General features: G+C 33.3%; 2 protein-coding genes across 3 annotated transcripts in view; one reads left to right on the top strand and one right to left on the bottom strand.

The window, feature by feature from the left end:
• Positions 1 to 26,353, top strand: part of fgfrl1b (fibroblast growth factor receptor like 1b) — a 515,733-nt gene that overhangs the window by 235,094 nt on the left and 254,286 nt on the right. The window contains exon 1 of one of the 2 annotated variants that reach the window (XM_073921388.1): positions 8,279 to 8,403. The exons of the other annotated variant lie outside the window; for it this stretch is intronic. The gene's annotated coding sequence lies outside the window, so the exon portion shown is untranslated. Of the gene's footprint in view, positions 1 to 8,278; positions 8,404 to 26,353 lie in introns of those variants that run through there. 2 annotated transcript variants of the gene reach the window in all.
• Positions 124 to 25,977, bottom strand: slc7a11 (solute carrier family 7 member 11). The gene is made up of 12 exons (XM_009291228.5): positions 25,602 to 25,977; positions 19,880 to 20,006; positions 16,731 to 16,846; positions 16,505 to 16,630; positions 15,588 to 15,687; positions 15,454 to 15,498; positions 15,207 to 15,330; positions 14,575 to 14,678; positions 12,250 to 12,346; positions 5,535 to 5,684; positions 3,855 to 4,032; positions 124 to 3,558 (listed from the first exon to the last, which is right to left on the bottom strand). The coding sequence occupies exons 1-12, from the start codon at positions 25,873 to 25,875 to the stop codon at positions 3,503 to 3,505; spliced, it is 1,497 nt and encodes a 498-aa protein (XP_009289503.1). The 5' UTR covers positions 25,876 to 25,977; the 3' UTR covers positions 124 to 3,502.

The following is a 26,353-nucleotide window of genomic DNA, read 5'->3' as shown; positions in this document are numbered from 1 at the left end:
TAATACACCATAGTGTTGAAAATTACAGTAGTGGCTAATTTGATTATGTACATTACAATATAAAATGACATTTGCTCTTTGTTTAATGCACTTTTATGTCTTTCTTTTCTTTTTCATTCTTTTAAAACCTGTTTTAATTCGTATTTAATCATTTGTATTCTTTGTTTTTATTTCTTATACTTGTTTTTTTCACTAGAATGTCTTTTTTTCTTTTTAATTGCTTTAAAACCTGTTGAAACACCCTTTTAATCAGTTTTATCAGTTTCAGTCATTTTTATTCTTTGCTGTTTTTATTTCTCATACTTGTTTATTTTATTCTTGTTTATGTAAAGCAATTTGAATTACTATTGTTTATGAAATGTGCTATATAAATAAACTTGCCTTGCCTCAATTATTTAAAGTGAGCTGAAACAACACTATCATTTAGTTTTTTGGGGCGTACAACTTAATTGTTTTATGTTCTGTCCACTTAAATTTGTAAAAAAGTTAATTGAATTCCTTGATGTTGTTCTAAAACAAATCAATTGTGTTGAATCCAGCATGTTTTATCATAGAAATTATATAATTACCACAGCAGATTTAATACATTACGTACTTTTACTATAATACGGTTCAAAAACACTAATGTATTTACTATACATTACTATAGTATTTTTTTCATGTGGGTAGACATTATGCTGTGTGTTCATGTACAGTCATGTCTGTATAACAGAATTTCAAATATCTCAGCCGTTGAGGAGGAGAGCGAAACAGATTATGTCCAAATCCCCTGGCTGAGCCCATTTTTGAGTCACACCTCAGTGGAATCACTTACTATGACGTCCGAGACATTGACGTCCATAACAGATACAGCAATGCAAATTGAATAAGTGGAAGTGGAGAGTTGGATGTGGTTTTAAAACATCACTGGCGATACGCATGGGTTTGATGTCAGTCACGTTGGGTGATTCACAGCACTGGAAGATGAATAATGTGTTGAAATGACAGTGTTACATCTCTATCTCGGGTGGACTGAAGCAGAGACATTTCAGAAATCATTTTTGCTCATTTCGCATGTATGACAGCAGTAAGTCTCAAATGGTTTTGCTTCAGTCGCTTTGTAATATTTGCGTTTAGCTTTCTATCTCTGCTGTCCATCAGAACAAGCTTGCAGTTCATTTATTTGGTCATGACCACCATTGAAGCACTATTGTGCCATATACTACAGAAGCTGTAAAGATGTGTGGGTTAGTGTGATTTCTTCAATTATGACATGCTCCTGGATTAACATCTGTGTTGATCCTGGAACAACATTCCAGTCAGCCAATCAGAATTGAAGGATACAGTTTACAGTTTATGTTAAGGTTAGGCTTACAGTTAGGTTTATGTGCTACTTACGGTGGCACTACCGGTGTGGTACGTTCAACGTCACTTCCGGGGTGTGGTACATTCCCTTTCCGTAGGGAATCTGTAATTGTAAATTTGTTTCGGGATTTGTAAAAGTGTTTTACGTCTTGTTAATTTGTTTTCTAAAATGTAAATTTGTTTAGTCCTTGGTAAAATTGTTTTTCCTATGTAATTGTGTCTGATGATATAAACATGTTTTTCAAAATGTAAATTTGCCTCTAGCTTTGTAAAAGTGTTTTAAACTTTGTAATGTTGTTTTGCACTTCCCGGCCACCATAGCTACTACATGATTGTTATCCAACTATTATTCCCCTCTGATTTTGAAAATAGTTTACAGTTATGGTTAGGTTTAGGGGTAGGAATAGGTATGGATACATTTTACAACAAAAATGACGTTCCAGGATCAACATTTTTGTTAATCCAGGATCGCATCCTGCTTGGCAAAATCACATCAGGATGTGTGATATATATTGTCTTCAATAATAATGTAGCTGTTTTAACTGTGTAATTCTGTAGTAGGCTTGAGATGATAACTGGTTTCAAGGTTTACCGTGGTTTGGAAATTTCAAGGTTTTAAAACCACTACAGTTTTCTGTCATACTGTTCCTGAGGTATTTGTAATGTTTTTTTGGTGTGTGTGTGTTTTTTGTGTTACAAAGAAATCTGTGTCATTGAAACTAATGAAGACAGCAGTCAATGATTTGTGACATGTTCCCCCAATGTTAACTCTTTCAAAATAATATAAATGTTTCCTAAAATAAAATATATTGTTCAATGGGAAAAATTTTTTACCCAGACATTTAAAAAGAACTTATTTTGGAGCAGTAATCACAATACCGTGATACCATGAAATCGTTATCACACGTCAGCAACTTATACCGGCACATGCCTATTCTGTAGTGAATCTGTGTTTGAAATGAGTCAAATGCCATGTGATTCAATGAATCACTCATTAATACAGAGAATTGCTGCCGCCTGCTGCTGGCTTTAGTGTTGTGTTTGTTTATGCATGGATCGGTGTTCTGTCTATTTGTCCTACTGTACCTTGTTAGATTGTTCTACCTCCCATTCAAAAAGTAGGTAGCACATTTTAATGACATAATATGCTACCCATCAGATTTTGCTACCAGTGTAAATTTTAATGTAGTAGTAGTAGTATGATATGAAGCTGTAATATCGCTTTAACCTACACTGAAAAAAATATTCAAAGATGATTCCTTGGACTTATTAATTCTTTTTAAGGTACAGTTAAAGTCAGAATTATTGAACCCCCTGAGTTATTAGCCCCCTGTTTATTTTTTCCCCAATTTCTGTTTAACAGAGATAAGATTTTTTTAAAACACATTTCTAAACATAATAGTTTTTAAAACTCATTTCTAATAACTGCTTTATTTTATCTTTGCCATGATGACAGGAAAAATAAATTGTAAAATATTGTTTAAAGACAAATCTATAAAGCTTAAAGTGACATATAAAGGCTTAACTAGGTTAACTAGGTTAACTAGGCAGGTTAGGGTAATTAGGTAAGTTATTGTATAACGATAGTTTGTTCTGTAGACTATCGAAAAAAAAAATCCTTAAAGGGGCTAATAATATTGACTATACAATGGTTTTAAAAAATTAAAAACTGCTTTTATTCTAACTGAAATAAAACAAATAAGACTTTCTCCAGAACAAAAAAATATATATATCAGAAATACAGTGAAAATTTCCTTGCTGTGTTGAACATAATTTGGGAAATATAAAAAAAAAAAAAAAAAAAAAAGGGGGGGGGTAATATTTCTGACTTCAACTGTAAGTGGTTGTAAACAATTTTTTGGGCTAACTTTAAACAAACAATTAAGTTGAATGTTACTAAATTTAATTTGTTTAAATTCAACGCCAATAGATTATTTGCAAAAATTTTGCAGACATCATTTCTCTAACCCCAACCTCAGAACCATTAAATACATTGTTGGTAGCATAATCTGATGGGTAGGATCAAATGTCAGAACATCGCCCAATGGTACCAGCACAAAAATTGTCCAAAAATTTTGACGTGAATTTCTTGGCAATATCACACACCTCTACTGCTTAGCCAAGCAAACATGCACAAAGTTTAAAAAAAGGATAAAGGTCAGTGTTCGGCAGGGACCACCTCTAGGAGGATCTGTAGTGATCTGTTCATGGAATCTGGAAAATATAAGAGAAATGCACATTAATTTGCCATCTTTGCTAATTAGCATATGCGATGTGATTAGATATGGAATATATTTCCATATATTCAGTAATTTGTGCATAGTGAGGACTTTTTATTCATTTCTAGAGAATATGTTTCTGAGAGTTTAACACCTTGGTGATATAATAAAAAGTAGTTTTCCATGACTTGCATCATTATAATAATCATTAAGGTGTAACGAAAGGAAAAAAAAAAAAAAAACTTTCACATATATTCAGAAAGTTTGTGCTGCATTTTTGTAACCTCTGACCTGAGAATTTCTGGAACCATTTTGGTTTTCTTTTAGAGTGGATGAATATGTAGTATGCAGGGATGCCTGTGAGAGAGATGGCGAAGCCGATCCCGGTATTAATTGGATCCGAATATAGAGACAGGAACACCATAAAGAAGCAGGTGAAGGAAAACACTGCAGGAATGAAAATGGGGACCTGAAAAGGAGAAAAACACAGAGATAAAGAGGAGCTTCATTTCAGATTTTAGACTTGAAAGATAATGAGTAGATGACTTTTTTGGTGGTTACTGTGTACGCTTAAATATTACATTTCTTACATTCCCTGTTAAACAATTTTGGAAACATTTAAAAAATAAAATAAAATTTAAAGTGGGATTAATTATTCTTACTTCAACTGTATATATATGAAGTCAGTATTATTAGCACCCCCCCTTTTTAATTATTTTTCTTTTTTTTTATATTTTCCAAATGATGTTTGACAGAGCAAGGAAATTTTCACAGTATGTCTGATAATATTTTTTTCTACTGGAGAAAGTCTTATTTGTTTTATTTTGGCTAAAATAAAATAAGTTTTTAATGTTTTAAACACAATTTTAAGGACAAAATTATTAGCCCCTTTAAGCTATATATTTTTTTAGATAGTCTACAGAACAAATCATCATTATACAATAACTTGCCTAATTACTCTAACCTGTCTAGTTAACCTAATTAACCTGGTTAAGCCTTTAAATGTCACTTTAAGCTGTATAGAAGTGTCTTGAAAATATCTGGTAAAATATTATTTACTGTCATCATGACAAAGATAAAATAAATCAGTTATTAAAAATGAGTTATTAAAACTATTATGTTTAGAAATGTTTTGAAAAAAATCTGCTCTCCAATAAACAGAAATTGGAGAAAAATGAAACAAGGGAAGCTAATAACTCAGCTAAAATCATTTAACATTAAAGCTTTTTACACATTTCAACAAAATAAACATTATAATATGATTTTTAAAACGGTATAAAACAACTGTTTAATGCCAGCTGTTATGCCAAATGACCCAATCAGGACTCGAACCAGCAACCTTCTTAAAGTTAAATAACAGAAAAAAATAATAATAACAATTTAGCGACACGGTGACTCAGTGCTAACCAGGCTCAAACAGACCTGCAACATACAGGCCTCATTACGGTCTGTTCAGTTTTGTAGATGACACTCAGATAATTTTGCAATGTCATGAGAATGACTTCATATCTTATAAACAATGTTTCACAACCACCATCACCAATACTATCTGTTAAATCTTCAATTTCTTCAAAATCTCTGTGGCTGTATATTGATTCATTTCCATGTTTACAGACCCTTTGATCAGCCAAAACTTTTTCAATAAAACAAATCAAATGCACAAGCCATGCAGATCAGTTTGTCCATGTTGGCTTCACAGTATATTATACACTTTTCATCCAGAGTAACTTCCTGTTGACCAATCCCAGAGAAAGCCTCCCTGGAGCAACCTAAGATTAAGTGGGCACAATAACAAAGTGACAGAGTACAATTGAGATCTCAATAGCTTTTCAACTCATGGCTCACCTCTGCTAACCTACACCACAGATTTAAATCTGCCGTGCTTTCTTATCCACTATAGATTTAGCCGTTGTATTACTTTAGAGTATTAGATATGAATTAATAGGCTGGCAGCACAGAAAGGCCTGTCACCTTAAAAGGTCGTGGCAGATCAGGGCGTGTGAAGCGGAGGTAGATGAGGCCGACCACTGCCACCCCGATGAACAGCCAGCGCAGGAAACTCATGAAGTTCAGCAGGCTGTAGATATCCCCTAAGAAGAGGATCAGTAGTGTGATCGGATACTGAAAGAAGCCCAAGACAAAATAACTGCATGATTAACAAATACATGTGTTAATGTTCATAATGTGCACAGTTGAAGTAAAAAGTTTTAGGCCTCAAATATTTTTCAATTGATGTTTAACAGAGCAAGGAAACTTTCACAGTATTTCCTACAATGTTTTTTTTTTTCTGAAGAAAGTCTCATTTGGTTTATTTCAGCAGGAATAAAACTAATTAATTAATTTTTAAGTCGTTAATTCTGTTAATGTCAATATTATAAGCCTCCTTTTTTCAGTTGGCTACAAAACAAGCCATCATTATACAATAATTTGACTAATTACTGAAACTTCCCTAATTAACCTAGTTAAACCTTTAAATCGCACTTTAAGCTCAATATTAGTATCTTGAAAAATATTTAGTCAAATATGATGTGCTGTTATCATGGCAAAAATAAAATAAATCAGTTATTAGAGATAAGTTATTAAAACAATTACAAAAAAATCTTGTTTCCGTTTAACAGAAATGGCAAAAAAATAAATAAATACAGGAGGACTAATAATTCAGGAGGACTAATAATTTTGATTTTAACTGTATTTTTGTTTATGGGTAATTCTTATGGCCACTTTCATGTCCTTTGATCATATATCAATATTGATCATTAAAAAAAATTATATATATATTTATTTAAAATATATAAAAATATAAAATATATTTAAAATAATATTTAATATTTAAAAATATTATAATATTTAAAATATATAAAAAAATTTTATATATATATATATATATATATATATATATATATATATATATATATATATATAATATATATATATATATATTATATATATATATATATATATATATATATATATATATATATATATATATATATATATATATATATATATATATATATATATATAATTTTGTTCAAATTCCCCTTTCTTTGTCAAACTAACAGTAAAACCGACTTTAAAGATGTACTACCTTTCTATTATATATTTTTTTCATAATATTCAACATCATTTTAGGTGTCAAAATCACTGTTTTCACCTTGTTGCATACCCCGAGTTTTAAAATTCTACAATAAAAATAATTTTTTTTTTATTATTATTTATCTGGTATCTATTAATGTCTCTCAATTAAGCACTAGAAAAATGATTTAAATATCCTACTGTTATTGATGTGAGACTATTATCAGTATTAATTTTTATACAAAATATAACTTTCGCACTGTATTAGTGTCATTTCCACCACAACACTGTAATGTCGCTTTAAAAGGTTTGTGTGAAAGATTATTTAGGTGGTTTCTATGAAAATGAATAGTGCCATCTGAGAACATGTTCAAGATGGAGGGAATTTAAATCTTTATCAACAACACATGAAGAAAAATCAAGGAAAATATTGCTTAATAAGGAAATTTATTTATTCTACGTCATTTCCAAACATGTTGTACCTTCAAAGATGTTTTTAAAAAAACAAACAAAATTATGATAAATAAGAGTGTATTGTATATGAAAGGTTAGCATCAATTCAAAGCTAATCGGTGAAGCTATTTTTTATTTTTTCACAATAAACTGTTGAAATGTCATTTCCACCATTAAAATGTCATTTCCACCATTGTCATTTTCATCACCACACACATTTTTGAAAAAATATTTAAAAAGTTTTTTATCACACATTAAAAGTGTATTCATAATGTATAAGTTTATGCTCTATTTAATATACAAATTCAGTTTATTTATTTTCTAATAAGCTCTTGACCAAATTAATTGTGACAGGTGTACAATTCAGCATACAACTAATTTATTTCATTGACAAATGTATAATTATTATATATATATATATATATATATATATATATATATATATATATATATATATATATATATATATATATATATATATATTTGGAAAGATTGGATAAACTAGATACTAAAATTACCTTAGACAATGTTTGACTGCCGTAATTTATTTCATTTTGAAATAAGCTTTATATTGAGATGTGGTGGAATTGACATTTGTTCAGTTCACGATGGAAAAGATGTTAAACGAACAATTTTTCTTCTTATCTAAGTTTGTCCTTTTACGAATCTTAAAACTGGACAAATTGTTTAAACTCATGAGGCATGTTACATTAATTTTGAACAAGTCTATTTACTCAACTTCACAAGGCTAAAAGTGCACGTAGTTAAAGAATGGCCCTAATACCGATGAATACCATTAATTTATTTTTAATATTTAAAATAAACAAGTACAGTTCATGTTTTTGCATGAGAAATTAATAAATAAATTCCCTTGATCATTAGACTTGCAGTAAAAAAACATCCTGTAAAGCTTCACAATTCAAAACTTTCTTGTTAGTCTAACAACTAATATTGACGGCAATCTATCAAAATGACTCACAGCCTACTTCTTTATCACTGCCTGTTTATTTCCACCCACAAAAGTAAATATTGAAATAGTGAAACTACGCATAAACCAGGGCTGCACAATAAATTGAAATGAAATGGCGATTTAGCAAACACTCCAGAAAGTAAGACTCATGCGATCAGTAGTAAACGTCCTCCAGAGACTAGAGGGCGCTCTTGTGCTGAAACTGCAAATATGCCACAAAGAAGAGACCCAGGAAATCAAACCAAGGATTTAAATGCTTTTATTGTTCAATGTGATTCATAATCACACAACTATGGTATCATCTCAATGAAGGATTTATTTCAGACACTCAACTGATTTTATGTAAGTAAAAATGTTGTGGAATTTTACATACATTTAGATGTAGCAGCAACACAGAGCTGCAGTTTACTGAAAAGCAACACAAATCACAGCATGGTTATTAATGATTTTAGAATCAATGATTAAATTGTCTCAATTTTTGGTAACATTTTATTTTGATGGTCCATTTGAGTATAAGTTGACTGTCTGCTTAATATCTGTTGATCTGCTCCTTCAACAGACATTTAACTGACCATAAAAGTTTTTGCAAGTGCATGTAAAGTTATTTTAACCTTAACCCCAACCTAACAGTCTTATAATCTAAAGAGAATGAGTTGGCATGTAGATCCAATGTAACTTAAATGCAACAAACGGACCATCAAAATAAAGTGTGGTCGAATTTTCTATGCAGATTGTCTGTGTGGTAAAAGCTGCTGCATCTTAAAACAGGTACTTTACTCGACTATAAGTATTTAGATTTTTTAGGAGCCGTTGTTGTTGGCATCATACTGCCTCATAGTGATCATTCAACCAAAACAATACCATCAAACGCTTGTTAAAGTTTATTTTTGAGGTTTCGCAAACAAATTAAGGCTGAAGCACTTATTTCCAATGGGCCTGTTTTGAAAAAGCCACTTCATGATTCCTTAATAGTGCCTAATTTAGTTTTGCAGGTCCTCAATGATAGCTTTACAAACATTTCAACCTTTTAGAAAATGCTGGTTCAAGTATGCACCTTCTTTAACCTCTCCATTATGAAAGCCTTTGCTCAGATTGGTCAAAAGACCTAGTCTGTTGTGATTTAGTCTATTTCTTACAGTGCATGTTAGAAAAGAAATGGCCCTTAAGAGTGTTCGAGGGCAAGAGAAGACATTGTTTCCATGCAACCAATGAAGACTATAGTCCTATGCAGGGGCGGACTGGCCATCGGACAGGCTGGGCAGTTTCCCGCTGGGCCGACGTACTTTTTGGGCTGGGCTGATCATCTTCTTATGATCTGATCAGCCCATAAAACACTTAGCAGACTGTTGTTTTACCTAATTAATTGACATAAGACCGGCCCATGTGACATAATCTACAGCCATTTGTTTTTTTTTCTTTATTGACATTGGGCTGACCCAATCACAAACTTCCATTTTGGGCTCTGTGTAAGCGTGCAAAGTCGGTGTGTTTTTGTCAAAATAGTTGAGAGTCACACCTGTTTCTTGCCCCACGCGTGTGTATGGAGAGCAGAAGCAGTGAACAGGCGTTTGCTTTTGCGTCTGCAGCGCATAGCGGACCGGCAACTGTTAAACACTTCAATATATGTCTGTCTATTTATTCTAGTTATCTATCTGTCTATATAAATTTACTTTTTTAAAGTTTTCATCTGCATCAATTAAGGCCCAGGGCAACTTCCTCTTATGCTGTTTCCTTAACCTGCATGTCTTTATTTTACAAATTACTATATATATATATATATATATATATATATATATATATATATATATATATATATATATATATATATATATATTCTAAAGAACTATATGTGTTTCAAGCTCGTTTCATGGAGTGTCATTCATGTATTTTAGGATGCACTCGGTCAGAAGACAATTGCAATTTTGTTTTTGATTGTCAGCATGATGTAGGCTTATAGTTACAATAATATTTATACAATATGGTTATAATGATATTTATACATGACCAAACTAGTGTGCAAATTTAGCAAAACTAATACTTTTTAAAATTTTTTTTTTTTTATTTATTTATTTTTTTTTTTTACATTAAAGGCTCATACACACCAGGACGCTTTTCATTTGTATTTATAGTCAGCGTATTACGAGACATTTTTCCGGGTTCAAGCCAAAGTGATTTACACTGGCGTCGAGCAGAAGAGTATGCAAAATCTCTCCCTGATGTTGGATGGCGCTACACAACTTTAAGCATCTGACAACCCGCTTATAACACAGAGGGCGTATAACAGATAAGGAAGATAGGAAGACTGCATCTGAAACCGTATACTTCAATACTATACAGTACTCTAAAATCAATATGCGAGCCAAGTAGTATGTCTGAATTCATAGAATTCGAAAATCAGTATGCAAGAAGTACCTAGATGACTTACTACTTCCGACGAGATTCTGAAGTGCGCATCCCATGCATGCTGCGCTATCCCATAATGCTCGCACTGACAGTTTTGAGCATGAGCGTCTCCGAGTGCCGTTTACTGTAACTTCAGCAGCTCAAAAGTGCCAATCTGATTGGAGGAGAAGGTTTAGACGTGGCGCATCAAAACAAAAAAACAAGCATGAGGCGTTTCTTTAAAAATGATGCTTATACGCCTGGCATTTTGCGCGTTGGTGTGCACGATTATATTGGCGCCCTTTATTTAGTCACAAGGTGTTAAACATCAATGGAAAATGCAAGCAAAAAGCGTCCCGGTGTGCATAATTGGGGCCTTTAGCTTTGTAGTTTGGGCCCAGACAAATATTTGTTGCATTTTTTAATTGTTTAAGTTTATTTGATTGACTATGTACAATCTTTAATATTAACATTTGATGTTTCATTGTTAGTTTTTGTTATGTTCATTATTTAATATAGGCTCCCTCAAAACACACAGGCACACCAAAGATGGGCTTCCAGTCTGGAGTATAAATCTACTATAATAATGATGGAAGTTTTTAATTTGTCAACTCTCATTATTAACTATATATCAGGCCCGGATTGGCTAATCGGGAGGACCGGGAGAATTCCCGGTGGGCCGGTCCGTTTTTGGCCGCGAGGGCCGTTGTCCCTAGCTCCAGAATCTGTTGCTCTCAGCAGTCACACTTTTTACATTAATTATTTTTTTTTTACTTGACCACAGTCTTCTTATTAATTATTTTACCGGAGATCTGCTCTTTTTATCTATTTTCTCGCAGCCTGGTTAATGATGATATAACTCAGACGAGCCACTTTTTAATGTACAGTTGTTTTGGTCCAGTGGTTAGTACGTTAGGCTACAACACTGCGGATCCGGGTTTGATCCTCGTCTGAGTAGGTTTTTTATTTTTTTATTTTTATTGTTAAAACATATAATACTGTTAGGGTTGTTGAACATTTGAAGTTCTAAAGCAGCTGTTTTCTCAAAAAAATACGTGATAGTGTCATTAGAAACTGATTTGGAAATGACCTTATTTTAATATAGTCAGTCGTGAACTGAGGTGGGCCGGTCTGAGGCTTGAAACTCCAGGGCTGAAAAGGAGTCCCACTCCGGCCCTGCTACATTTGGCTTTAGTGCTTTTATAGAATGAGAGTTGGTAAACATATTCAAGGGCGTGCACAGATGGGTATCATTTTGATTGTATGTAGTGGGCCGCTCTGTCCTAAAATGTCAGGGCTGATTTTTTTGTCCCGGTCCTGCCCCGGTTATATGTAGGTTTGTGCTCAAAGCTATGAAAGACTGTAAATAATGACATCTTCTTTCAGACAATTCAGAATCTTGGAGACAATAACTCTACTTACAGAGCACTTTGATATTCGCAGACCTTTTATTGTTCACAAACAGCTGCTGAACATTGCTTGAAGTCATTTCTGACAAGAGCATAATAGGGGTATTTTATAAGTAGCAAATAAGTAGGACATATTAATGTACACATTTTCCTTTTAATTTTTGGATTTCTCAAGATTTTCAAATAATTTATTTTAGGCTTTCAAATGTATGTATAGAAACTGGATGCCATTATAGTAATGTTTTGTAGTATCACTGAGCACTGATACTTGAATCCCTGAATGTGTGGACAGAAAGGAAGCAGCAAATGGTTTTGTTCAGCTGAATAGGTATATCGGTACAGGTGACCATTGAGAGGTACGTGTGTGTGTGTATGTGTGTGTGTGTCTATGACTCACCAGGACAATCACAGCAGGTAATGGCGTGTGTCGGCGTATGTGAATCATAGAGAGAACTTCAGGAAGCTGACCTTCTCGAGAGGCCACGAAGAACATTCTGTGGAAGAAAAACACAATGTTAAAACATCCAATGCAGACTACAAAAAGACCTACAATATAGTCGATATTTTGAAACCTTGAAGGATATTCATTGATGCTTAAAGTTAAAAGGGTGTAAAAGTCTAAACCACTGAACTGTTTCATCAATTATAACCAATGATAAAAGATATATTTTTAAAAAACCAACAGAGAATTTTAAATGCAAGTAAAGGGTTTGCTTTAGTGTTTCAAATGTCAAACTATGGAGAAAGGAAATAGCATACTTGTTCTGAATAACTGTAGTATAAAGATTTCATTCATTTTCTTTAAGCTTAGTCTCTTATTTATCAGGGTTTGCCAAAGAGGAATGAATCGCCGACTATTCCAGCATGTTTCACGCAGCGGATGCCCTTTCAGCTGCAACCCAATACAGGGAAACATTCATACACTCTCATATTCACACATGCACCCATACACTAGGGCCAGTTTAGTTCATCCAATTCACCTATACCGCATGTCTTTGGACTGTATGTGAGAGAAATCGAAGTACCCAAAGGAAACCCACAAGAACATGGGGAGAAAATGCAAACTCCACACAGAAATGCCAACTGGCCCAGCCGGGACTCGAATCAGTGACCTTCTTGCTGTGAGGCCACAGTGCTAACCACTGAGCCACCGTGTCGCCCAAAATAAAGATTTAAATTGCATAAATTACAATTGAATTAGTCATTGGGGATGCTCTGTGATCCTTACATGGAATATTATAGTTTGTCATGAATTGATTTGTGTTCTAAATATGCAAGACGAGATTTGTTTTTGTATATAATCTATTGTTACATTAAATGAAATTTTTTGTGGGTGTCTTTTGTAAATAATGCTACAAAAGATGCTCCTGTTTTAGTCAAAAAGAAAAAAATAACAATGATGAATAATAAACTAGGAACATTTAAAATGGATAGTTCACTCAAAAAAGACCATTCTGTGATCATTTAATCACACTTTACTTCTTTCAAACCTTTATGAGTTTCTTTCTTCTGTAAAACACGAAAGAAAATAAATTTAAGGATGTTGGAAACCTGTAACCATTTACTTCCATAGTATTTGTTTTTCCTACTATGGAAATCAATGGCTACAGGTTTTTAGCGCTCTTCAAAATATCGTTTGGGTTCAACAGAATAAAGACACTATTGACACTATTGAAACTACTTGAGGGTGATTAAATAGTGATTTCTTTTTCTTTTTAATATATAAAAATATATATATTTTATACTTAATACTGTTTCTGTTTTTAAAAATTAAATAAATAATCTATTCAGAAGTAATGTTGATTGATTTTTCAACAGCTTTCACAGCACATGGTGTATAATTTGTATGAATCGGATTATGAATTATTAATGGTTTGGTTTATAGCAGTGTTTCTCAACCACTTTCCAGGAGGACCACCAAAACTGCATGTTTTGGATGTCTTCTTTGTCTGTCAAACATATTACAGGTCTTTCAGTCTCTGCTAATGAGCTGATAATCTGAATTGGGTGTGTTTGGTTAAGGAGACATGGAAATGTGCACAGCTGGTGGTTCCCCTGGAACGTGGTTGAGAAACACTGGTTTAGAGCGATGGTCTTAAACTCTATTTCCGGAGGGCAACAGCTCGGCACAGTTTAGCTTCAACCACCTCCAACTCACACCTGCTGAATAGGCTCTAGTAGTTTGAAAATCTTGATTGGTTAGATCAGTTGTTTGATTAGGTTTGCAGCAAAACTGTGCAGAGCTGCGGCTGTCGAGGAATCAAGTTTGAGACCTATGGTTTTGAGGATGGACAATTTTTAACCAGCTATCATGCAGATAAATACATTTTTCACACTTTTTACCCTAAAACAGAAACAAAATGTATTAATATTGCTTCCTGGTACTGTGTTTCTGTGTAGAGTTTGCATGTTCTCCCCATGTTTGCGTGGGTTTCCTCCGGGGACTCTGATTTCCCCCACAAGTCCAAAGACATGTGCTATAGGTGAATTGAGTAAGCTAAATTATCTGCAATGTGTGGGTGTTTCCCAGTAATGGGTTGCAGCTGGAAGAACATCTGCTCTGGAAAACATATGCTGGATAAGTTGGTGGTTCATTCTATAGTGTCCCCTGATTAATAAAGGGTCTAAGCCGAAAAGAAAATGAATGAACGAATGCTTCCTGGTTATCATTTCATTGACCTTAGAAATCAGACAGACTAAGGCTTAAAACTGAGACACACACCTTGAGATAGCAAAGAGACATCCATTCATGGACCCAAAGCAAGACAGAGCTACAAAAACAGGAACAGCGTATGAGAAGTTTCCCATCAACTTCTCTGCAAAGGTCTGTTGGGTAGAGTGAAAAAAGAGATGGAAATAAACAAAAATAACATTGATTTTCAATTTTGAGACTTGTTGGTGTTTGTGAATAATCATTGCAGTGAAAAGACTTTAAATTTGTCCATGAGAGCGAGCTTAGAGACGCACGCAAAGTGCCATAGATGAATGCATTACAGACGTCTAACAAGATGAGAAAGCTTTTAGTATTTCAGAGCCTAGCAGGAGATCTCTGCACATGGATCCTGCTGCTGTCAGTTATTTGTGAGAGATATATGATTACTCCAGCAGAGAAACAGACAGGCGTTTAGAGCCACTGGCTTTATGTAATCACATTTAGTTTGCTGTGGAGGAAGGTGTCGACTGTTACACTCACTTCTGCAAATAGCTTGAACTCATTTATAAAGCCAGTATCCTTTTCTATCTCTCTCTCTTTTAAATGATCCAGTTAGTGCTGCTACACGAAAAACCATTAGGATCTTGGATTGTGCTGCTACCATTGTTAATGAAGAAGTCTAAAGACAGGGAATGACCTACCACAGCAACAGCGTTAGAGGCTAACAGCTCATCTGCTGACATCACTGTATAATACGCCACGTTTGTCAGTGTGTAACAGATCATTACTATCACCATGGAGATGCAGATGGCAAGAGGCACCGTCCTGGGGAACGGAAATTAACACTTAAGTCATCACCACCGTTTGATTTTCAATGCAAGAAACAGCTGAATTAAACCATCAAACCATTTCCGCTGAAGCCATTTAGTGTAATACCCAATCACTAACCTCTCAGGATTCTCCACCTCCTCAGTCACGAAATTCAAGTAAAACCTGCAAGGGGCAAAAAAAAAAAACAGAAAATGTCTTTAAAGATTTTATGGGCATTATGAGATTTGTGTGGAATTAGAAGGTGGGCTCACCAGCCAGCATAAGCGTACATCCCCGAGTAGAAAGCCAGAGGAAGTCCTGTCAATTGTGCTGTGTTGACTTCAAATGCATTCTCAAAGTTTTTGGTCTCCCCTGTAAACATTGTTAAACTATCAGTAGCATAGTAGGCTCAGTGTTCTCTCTAATTTTATTGTGTCCTGACCCAAATTCTTTGATGAACGTTTTATAATTTCATCATTTTATCTTTAGTAAAATTATAAATGTAGTAAAATGTTGTCACAAATGAGACCATGAAAGAAATTACCAGACTTCTATAACTCTTGCAATGGCCATTGGAATCATTCTGATCATTCAAGAATACCAACTTTTGCGCACATCTTGTTTACATTTAAGGCTTCTATTGAGATTTGTGAATTAAGCTTTGAATGCTGTCATTGTATTTTATGAAGTCATTACCCTAAAAATATGTTTTATATATATATATATATATATATATATATATATATATATATATATATATATATATATATATGTATATATATGTATATATATATGTATATATGTATATATATATATATATATATGTATATATGTATATATATATATATATATATATATATATATATATATATATATATATATATATATATATATATATATATATATATATAAGCCAGTGGATCTGGCAACAAGAGGTAGCTATAGATTCTTCTATAGATTCTTCAAAACCTGAACAAGTGATTACAAGAACTAATTTTTTGCTCTCCATTTATTCTAGTCAAACCTTACTTTGTGGCCTTGTTAGGACACTAATGTTATATTTGCTTCACCTGTAACTGGCAATAAGGTTGGGGTCATCAGTATACTTCCTGACCCCCAACTTTATATAAGTAGTAAATATAATGAACAAATATACCGTTCTTATGCCTTATACCCATGATATAAATACCTTTGAAAAGTTGATATAATCCAGGAACAATGATAATGGCAATGGCGAGCAGTTTGCTGAATGTGAGGAAGATCTGAAGTCTGGCAGTCCAGCTTACGCTCATGCTGTTTAGATACATTACTATAGCTGCAAAGAAGAGAAAAATACTGTAACACGTTAAATACTGCACACATAAAACCAGGCTCTATTCACCCACTGTAATCAATCAGCATTGGCTCAAACTTACTGATTCCTATGGTGGTAGCCAGTTTAATTGCAATTTCAGGAACTCCACATGGCATGAAGATGGGCTCTAAAATGTAGCGGCCAAATGCCAGAGCGATCACAGCCAAACCTGCGGGTCTTCAAGATGAGAAAATGAGCTCTGAGCACTTAGTGTATGGCGCAGAACATCTTATAATCACTCATAAAACACCAGTGTTCCAAAGTAAAGTAGAAGCAGTTATAAAACAGGGAAAAAATCATGATTGTGCTAGATCTTATGTTGCACTTGCTATCCCTGGTTGCTTTTGAGCATTCTGTTGATTATAAATAACTTACAGTGTAAAACCAGAAGTTTACATACACTCTAAAAAAAGGAACATAACCATTTAAAAAAAAAATCTCTGATGGTAAATCATAATAAACGTTTACTATTTTAGGTAAATTAGCATTACCTATATGATTTACGTTTGCTAAATGCCAGAATAATGAGATTTTTATTTTATTTTTTTTATTTTTAGACAGTCAAAAGTAAACACCCATTCCTTCGTATTTATTTATTTATTTATTTTAGCTTCGCTTTAAACTGTATAACTTTGGTCAAGTGTTTTGTGCATCCTTCCACAAGCTTCTCACAATAGTTTGAAGGAATTTTGGCCCATTCTTCCTGACAGAATTCCTGAGTCAGATTTGTTGGCTGTCTTGCTCTCACAGGCTTTTTCAATTATGCCCACAATTTTTCTATAGGATTGAGTTCAGGGCTTTGTGATGGCCACTCCAAAACATTCACTCTGTTGTCCTTAAAACTCATTTTGTCTAATTTGGCAGTATGCTTAGGGTCATGGTCTGTTTGGAAGACCCATTTGGGGCCAAGTTTTAATTTCCTGGCTGATGTTGCTTCAGTATTTCTATATAATGTTCTTTCTTCATGATGCCATCTATGCTGTGAAGCATAGGGACCAGTCCCTCCTTCAGCAAAACAGCCTCACAACAGGATGCTGCCGCCCCCATACTTCACAGTTGGGATGGTGTTCCTAGGCTTGTACGCTTTCCCCTTTTGTCCTCCAAATGTAACACTGGCCATTATGCGCAAACAGTTTAATCTTAGTTCCATCAGACCACAGAACATGTCTCCAATATTATTCTCTTTCCCAGTGTAATTTAGCAAATTGTAATCTGGCTCTTTTGTTGATTCTGGCTTTTTGATTTTCCCATGTTGTCACACAAGGAAGCAGTGTGTTTGAGGTTTTCCTTGAATAGTATTCTACAGTTGTGCCTCCAGTTAACTCAAATGTTGCCAATTAGCCAATCAGAAACTTCCAAAACCTTGACACCATCATCTGAGCTTTTTCAGAGGCATAATAATCTTATTGTATGTAAACGTGACTTTCAAGAAAAGTTTATAATAAAAATGACAATTTCTCAAAAATTATCTCTCATTATTCTGCTATGGGGTATGTGATGAGCTAATGCGTTTCCCATGCTAATACACTTCCGGTGACCATTTTTTTCCATTTTATATGGTTCCTTTTAAAGCATTGATGTTGTAATGTAATTCAAATACAATCAGTTAAACAGACTTTGGCATCCATTTAGTTGCTCAAGTGTATCACGAGACAAAAAGCCGTTTGCTCGCACGCACTAGTCAGAATCGGCAGGTTAGCGCAGAAGCTCCATTGAATATACTGGGGTAAAATAAATGCTCATATTATAAAGACATGGCGGGGAAAATGTAATTTAATGCAGTGCTTCTTGTACAATCTTAAGTCCCACTTTATATCGATATCCCGCAGCCAGTGGAGATTGCTGATTTTTGAAGAAAACAGACCTTAAGCGCAGAGATTTTGCAATGGCATACAGTTCACCGAAGACTATTAACCCAGGTTACTGGCAAATTAAAAGTCCTATTAGAAAATCTACTGACTTAAAGTAACTATTTAACTTACTGTCTGTTAGTACTTGGAGACCATCAAAGTATAATGTTAGCAGATATTAAAGGATAGTTTACTCAATAATATAAAATTGCTTTCCAAAGCTTTCCAAACTTTTTTACATTTATTTTTTTTCTGTTTAACAAAAAAGGAAAATATTTCAAAGAACAGTATAAACCGATAGCTATTATTATTACATCCATAGTGGGAAAAACAAATAATATGGATGTCAATGAATATTGTTTTCAGAAATGGTGAGTAAATGATGACATCCTTTTAGTTTTTGGGTAAGCTATCCCTTTAAAAAGAATATTATGAATATAACTGTTAGTTGACATAATGTAAAATATAGGTCACCTGGCATTAAGACAAATTTATGTTATCATATCACTAGGAAATTAGACTAAATACAGGTGTAAATATGGACTAGATGTTTTAACTTGTATGCTTTCACCACTTCTAGACGTACAGTAGTTCAGTTGGAATTTTTTTTTATTATTATTATTATTTAAATGGTATATATATATATATATATATATATATATATATATCAACTTGCATCAATCAAACTGACTAAAATATTAAGTTAAACTTTGTAAAACTTTTTAAAAAATTGTTGAGACCTAATTAAAGCACTATAAAAATAATTGTTGTCTTGACTGTGTCATTACACTAAAAAAACGCTGGTTTCATACTATCAGTTTGTGTTGGGACAACATGAAGGAATAAGTTAACCTGTAGGTTTTTATACATTTAAGTGGATTGACCATAAAACAATAAAGTTGTCACAAAAACCCTCAAGATTTGTGTCGTTTCAGCTGATTTTAATTTGCGAACATCATTTTTTGGGTGCATATTATTTTAGTGTAGGGCCATAGGCTACAGAATGTCTCAAGTAAAGTAACCATAGTTGAAGCTTTCCCATGTTTTACCCTCTATTCAAGTCAAATTCGTTTCATCTACAGATTTTACTCTTCATGGTATATTGTGATTACATATGAATCCAGGCCTTGATCCTTTGCGTGAGAGTCTCCATGATGTTTCGCTCATTGCCACAAAGCACTTCATCTCATGTTTTTTTTTTTTTATCTACTAGAGGCCAGCAGTAATATTGAGCGGTAGCCTTCATCAGGGAGAGTTTGCTTGTGTTTATTTGCAGTGTAACACGGATTGCGTTTGTTTATTCTGGCAGCGCTCCAGAGACTCGACGATGAAGACGGAGGATGAATGAGGATTTACTGACCTTATGGCAATCATGTCGGCCCACAATCGCACAAAAGCCACTTGTGGCCCAAACGCCTCCAGAATGTACGTGTAATGACCACCAGACTTTTTAATGCAGGTACCCAGCTCAGCATACGATAAAGCTCCTGAAATGGACAAAGGAAAGAACTAGTCAGGAAAAAAATGAATACCTTACTTTAGCAAAATGAGGTGATAGTGTCTGGACAATGGCCAGTGCTGGAAAGTGAGTGCCATGACTATTCAGAAAGGTGGAAAGAATTTTACAACACCTGCAAAGCAACCCTAAAGGCACATGGTTAAGTCAGTTCATTACCACCATCTGTTCGCTCTCTGAGAGGTCAAGCTCTTTACAGCTCTATGCATTTTAATGTTTTAACGAATGCTCGGAATCAAAGCCCTTCTTCTCTTGCAGCCCTTGACTCCTGTGAGCTTCAAAACGCAATTGTAAAGAGAGCTCTAAAATACATTAAGAGTTCACAATGCAGATCTGAAGTCTCTCAGAGAGAAATAGTGGATGAATGGACAGTTTTTTATTATTATTTTTTTTGAACCGCGGCTTGGCTTTTCCTCAAAGCCTGCGGGCTGCTGCACACAAAGGAAAGCTGACAAGTGTGAAATGACTCCTGACATACACATGAATAAACACACTGTCAAACAATGCTCTTCTTATACACAAACTAATTCTTCTCCGACACCCGTCAGCCTTCGCGGTGTCAGACTGTGCTCTCCTCAGCATCAAAGTGCAGCGTAAGACAATATCGGCCTCCATCAAGCACGGATGCACACATTACGCATTAGAGAGGTCATGAGTCAAGGTTCTTCATGCATAAACCGGGTTTCTTTCTTAGTGACTATCAGCAAAACCTGGAGTCTTTAGTAATGTATTGATTTTTTTTTAACTCTTGTGTGCTGTTGGGGATGTTTTCATCAACTCTGGGGGGATTTTGAGTCTTAATTTTGGCCACCATTTTTTTCTGTGTTTCAGCAAATGGAATGCTTTTTTTGTGACATCTTATTTTGACACCCATTTGGGGAAAATGCTTTGAAAATGTAAAAAAAAAAATCCAACAAAACACTCAAATTTACTACTCTTTTATTATGTCAGTGGCTGTTTTTGCCCCATTGACTTCCATTCTAATGACATTTTTGGATTGCAAAGCCATACAATCATGCATTTTTTAATTTATTACTTGCATAAAGTGTACAAACTAGTAACTAAAAAGTAAAAACCTGTATCTTTTGAAAAGGAGACACCCTAATGACATCTTTATTTAATATACTTTAATTATCTGTAGTGCATGTACAGTGCTCAGCATATACAGTATGCAAACACCCTTACAAATCTCTCACTTAAATTAATATTTTATATAGGAATCTTCACAATATTACAATTGTGCTTATTTATTAGTTTAGCCACAACTGAAGCCATATCTGGAGCTAATCTAACAAAATAACTTGTAATGGTGCAAAAATATGTGTACACCCATTTTTAAATGTTAGGGGAAAATATAAAACATAATTTTCAAAAATAGCACAAATGATATTGTGCAACAAAAGATATATAAATATAAGTTGAAATGTTGTAGTTTGTATTTTTTGCATTATTTTGCATGAATTTAAATGTCGTGTCTTTCCATTTCCAAAGATGTTCTCTGACTAAAATATTATTTTAATAAAAATATCTATTTAATAAATCTGTTTTGTTTAATTCCACCAATATATATTATCCAAATTCAATGAGAAAAAAAAAAAAAATTTCAAAATGGAGTGTACTCATAAATGCTGAGCACTGTATATGTAGAAATTAACTATGAATATATGCATACACTAATATATACACATATACAAACAATATAAAAAAATGGAATATTTTAACACATGTTTTCCCATTAATTATCATTCACCCATATTTGTGGTTCACATTTGTTTTCCATGTATTTATCCTTGCAATTTTAAGCTATTGATTTCTGAGCTGACAGGAGTACAATATTACAATAATAAAATAACAGAAAGAGATGCTGTTACATACAATTTATTGTTTTAAACTACTAAAATGGTCAATAATGTCACATTAACCAATTTTATTTGACATAAAGGATTGCTAGTAAGCAGAAAAGTATACGTTATTATTATTATTATTATTATTATTATTATTATTATTAATAATATTATTATCATCATCATCGTCATCATCATCATTATTATTATAGATGATATATGACAAATTATATTTTATGACTTGTCGGTGGGAGTTTTTAAACTTGACTTTGGGGAAATGATTAATATGTAATTTTGCAATGTAAGCAATGAGCACCTTATCCAAGACATTGATTACATTTACTTTTTGGACACACAGCTTTGTCCTCAGTACTGTAATTCAAAATAGACATTCTCATTCTTCTAAATGTGATATTAGTCATTTAGTTAATCCTGTGATTAAATAAATAAATAAATAAGAGCATATACAGTAAAAGTAAGAATCATTAGCCCTCCTGAATAATTTGCCCTTCCTATAAATAAAATAAATAAATAAATCAATCAATCAATTAAATAAATAAATAAACAAATCCTCCCTAAAATATTTTTTTCACCAATTTCTGTTTTTTTCAGAAACATTTCTAAACATAATAGTTTGTTTTATACTGTATAGACAATCTGAAAAACAAACATTGCTTAAGGAGGCTAATAATATTGACCTTAAAATGATTTAAAAATAATAATAAAAGCTGCTTTTATTCTAGCCAAAACAAAACAAGTAAAGTTTCACCAGAAGAAAAAAATATTATAGGAAATACTGTGACAAATTCCTTTGTTTTGATAAACACCATTTGGCAAATGTTTGAAAAAGAGAAAAAGAAAATCACAGGATGCATAATAATATTGACATCAACTGTATGTTGATATTCATTATAGTTATTGTGTGTGTGATCATGCCAATTTTTTAAAGATTATTATTATTATTATTTATTCTTATTGTTTATTTTTATTTCTTTGTGAATAAAAACCTAAATTTCTCTGTTCCTCACACTATGCAACTATAAAAGTGCTTCAGAAGAGTTTGATCACACTTTTTTTGTCATTTTTTGTCAGCCTGTTGTCTACATTTACTTTCATTGTGTGGAAGAGAACAGCTGAGACCTGCAGAGTTTATTTATTATTGTGCTTTAGAAAACTGTTTGGAATGTCACAAGGCTAGATAAATGATAATAGAATATTAGTAATAGAGTCAACGAAGGCCATGTACATTGAGTAGCCAAATTCACAACTGAACTAATTCATGGAAACTTCAGGTAGTGACAGCTTTTTACTCAGTGTGTGTGGAACACAGTGTTATTAATGTTTTTAAACATTTATCATTGATATGTCTGTCTTCTTTATGTGCGATTGGGGGAACACATACAAACCTTGACTTAATCACGTTGCCAGATCTTGCTAGAAAGAAAAATGGAACGGGAATAAGTCTATAATAAAGGTTTCTAAATACAAACACCTTATTTTGTATTTAAGACAGGAATGTTGTGATGTGACTCAAAAGTCCCACTTTTATGATATATTTTAATAACTTGATTGCTTATTGGGCTAAACACAAAAGTGCTTATTAATGGACGTGGAGACTGCAATAAAGACTGTACTTATCATTAAAGTTCATTTATTTATTTATTTATTTATTTATTTATTTATTTATTTATTTATTTATTTATTTATTTATTTATTTTTTATAATGTTCATTTAAAACAAGAAAAAAAGATTTTAGTTTCATGTTTTAGGTTTAATTAACAATAATGATCCTGGGTTACAGTTTAGATCCAATCCCAAACAAGTCATTGGTCATTGTAACTTTACTTGGTGCAATAATAAAAAAATAAAAAAAACTATTTGACCCATTTAATTTATACTATAGCACTATTTATTTATTTAATCTAAAGCAAGAAAAAAGATATTGGTTTCATTGTTTAGGTTTAATTAGCAATAATGATCCTGGGCTAAAGATGTCACAATGGAGATGTGACAACGGATCCAAATGCAGGGTTTAATAACACGAATGGTCAGGCAAGCAACGATCACATTTAGGAGCAAACAGATGTATGTAGGAAAATCAAGTGTCATAGTTGAATACACAGGCAGATGGTCAAAAGACAGGCAGCAGGCAATGTAAACAAACAAACAAACAAACAAACAAACAAACAAACAAACAAGGCTAGGGTCAAAACCACTGCAGGACAAGGCAAGGAAAACATGTCTTAATGTTAACTAGACAGATCAACACAACTCAGCAATGAGGGTGTCAGAGTCAGCTGTATATATGTGAGAGCAATCAGTCAATGAGCAGCTTCAGCTGTGTGGGTCTAATAAATGGGAAACTGGAAGAGGTGTGAGTGTGTGGTGCATGACTGGATTTGTAGTTCTATGTGATCTGTGAGTTTACCAGCGATCTGCTGGATTTAGATTTGATTGGATTAGATTGCTGGCGATTGTGACAACAGATTAGATTCAATTTCAAACAAGCCATTGGTCATTGTAACTTTATTTGTTACAAAAAAAACATCTTCAAGATTTGAACCATTTATTCTATAACACTTTTTTATTTATTTATTTATTTATTTATTTATTTATTTATTTATTTATTTATTTATTTATTTATTTATTTATTTATTTATTTATCTTTCTTTCTTTCTTTCTTATTTATTTAATATTTATTTATGTATTTATTTAATATTTATTTATGTATTTATTTTATTTTATTTTTATTTATTTATTTATTTATTCATTTATTATGTTTTGCATTTTTATATATTTTCCTTTAATTTTAAGTGTACAATGTTTTGTTGTTTTAGTAAGTTATATTGGTTGTTGAGAGATAATTTAAGGCATTCACACCAGCGTTTAAATCCTGTATGATGAAACGCTGTGTGTGCGTGGCTTCAAGAACACTCATCTTCCTGTTAGTAAAGTGATGTGTCCTAATGTATAGCTATGACGTTAGAGGTGCTGTGAGGTAAACCCCAGTTTCAAAACCACAAACAAAAGGCTAAGTCAGCATCAGTACAATTCCTCAAATTCTAATTAAAATGCAACTGTGGGTTCTATCAGAAGCCGATTGTTCCAGACGAGTGGGTGAAATATTTAGGCCATTTATTGAAGTTTGCAATATGTGTGGAAAACAATACGAGAGCATGTGCACATTAAAGGGATAGTTCTCCAAAAATACTGGAAATTTTGTCAGTTTACTCGCTCTTTACTTGTCTGACAGTCTTTCTTCTGTTAAACACAGAAGAAGATATTTTGAAAAATGTAACCTGTAACTATTTTTTTCTGTATTTATTTTTTTCTTTTATGAAAGTTAATGGTTTTCAGCTTTTTTTTAAATATATTTAGTGTTTAAAAGAAGAATGAAAGTCATAAAAGATTTGGAATTACTTGATGGTGAGTAAATAGTAAGTAAAGTTTAATGTTTGTTTAAACTATCTCTTTAAAATGCACAAGCTTGAATATGCTGAACAAAACGGTTCATTAAATGTACTAAATTTTTAAAGGTAAGTGGTGGCAAACACTTTATATGGGCTGAATTTAAACAAACCAATTAAATGCAGTAATGTTCAACTTAATGTGTGTATTTAAATTCAACTCGTATAAATTGTTTGCATCCACTTACCTTAAAAAATGTAGTAAATCCAATGAAACATCAGTGCATGTACTATATCTGTGTATTTGACACTCACCAAAAAGAGACAGAATCCCACATGCGACCCACACCACCAGTGACATTCCCACACTGCCCGAGTTCTGCAATATCCCCTTGGGAGAGATGAATATTCCTGCTCCAATGATCGTCCCGATGATGATGGAGATTCCTCGGAGCAGGGTCACCTTCTTCCGAAGCTCCACTTTCTCCTTCGGGGGCTCTCCATTTAATTTGAGAGGCTCTTTTTCTCCAAAATTACTCGGAGTTGGATCCCCATTGGGATGGGGAGCTGACACAGTCCTTCTGGGCATCTTGTTCGCTCACTCAGTAGCACACACACACATTGACTCTCAGTGCCACATGAGAGGCCTGACTGGAAGGTGTTCTCACAGCTCAAAGTAAAGCAAACTTCTGATACGCTGTGACAAGTCTAAACAAATACAATGTGAAGTGGTTTCTCCCTCCTCTTTTTTTGGTGTCTCCCTCTTTCACTGGGCTTTTTAATGTCTCAAACACTCCCCTTTCCTCTGCTTTATTGTTCCTCTTTTTATGTTGTCCTGTAATTTACAGTGCAATGTGTGTGAAGGAAGGGGGCGTTTCTTATTGTGGTTCGTTTACCCAGAGTCATGATGCTTCAGCAATAGTATCCCATTCTCACCTTTCCTCATGTGACATGTATATCACACACAAAGACATCCGGCGCTCATTTTACACACTCACTGTTTTCTTTAGTTCTTTCAAAGGCCTGTTGCACTTGGTACAGACGTGTTCTGATTAGCAAGTGAGCGG

This window comes from Danio rerio, chromosome 14 (genome assembly GCF_049306965.1).
Source record: "Danio rerio strain Tuebingen ecotype United States chromosome 14, GRCz12tu, whole genome shotgun sequence".
In the NCBI taxonomy this organism is placed as follows: domain Eukaryota; kingdom Metazoa; phylum Chordata; class Actinopteri; order Cypriniformes; family Danionidae; genus Danio; species Danio rerio.
This window is presented reverse-complemented; position numbering and strand designations above follow the sequence as displayed.

What these genes read in the sequence shown, in the direction of transcription:
- slc7a11 (XM_009291228.5), bottom strand. Translation starts at nt 25,875, where the DNA reads ATGCCCAGAAGGACTGTGTCAGCTCCCCATCCCAATGGGGATCCAACT. An exon ending in CCTCTAACGCTGTTGCTGTG is followed by an intron (nt 14,679 to 15,206) that starts GTAGGTCATTCC and finishes TCTACCCAACAG; the next exon opens with ACCTTTGCAGAGAAGTTGAT. An exon ending in TGTCTCTTTGCTATCTCAAG is followed by an intron (nt 12,347 to 14,574) that starts GTGTGTGTCTCA and finishes TTTCTTCCACAG; the next exon opens with AATGTTCTTCGTGGCCTCTC.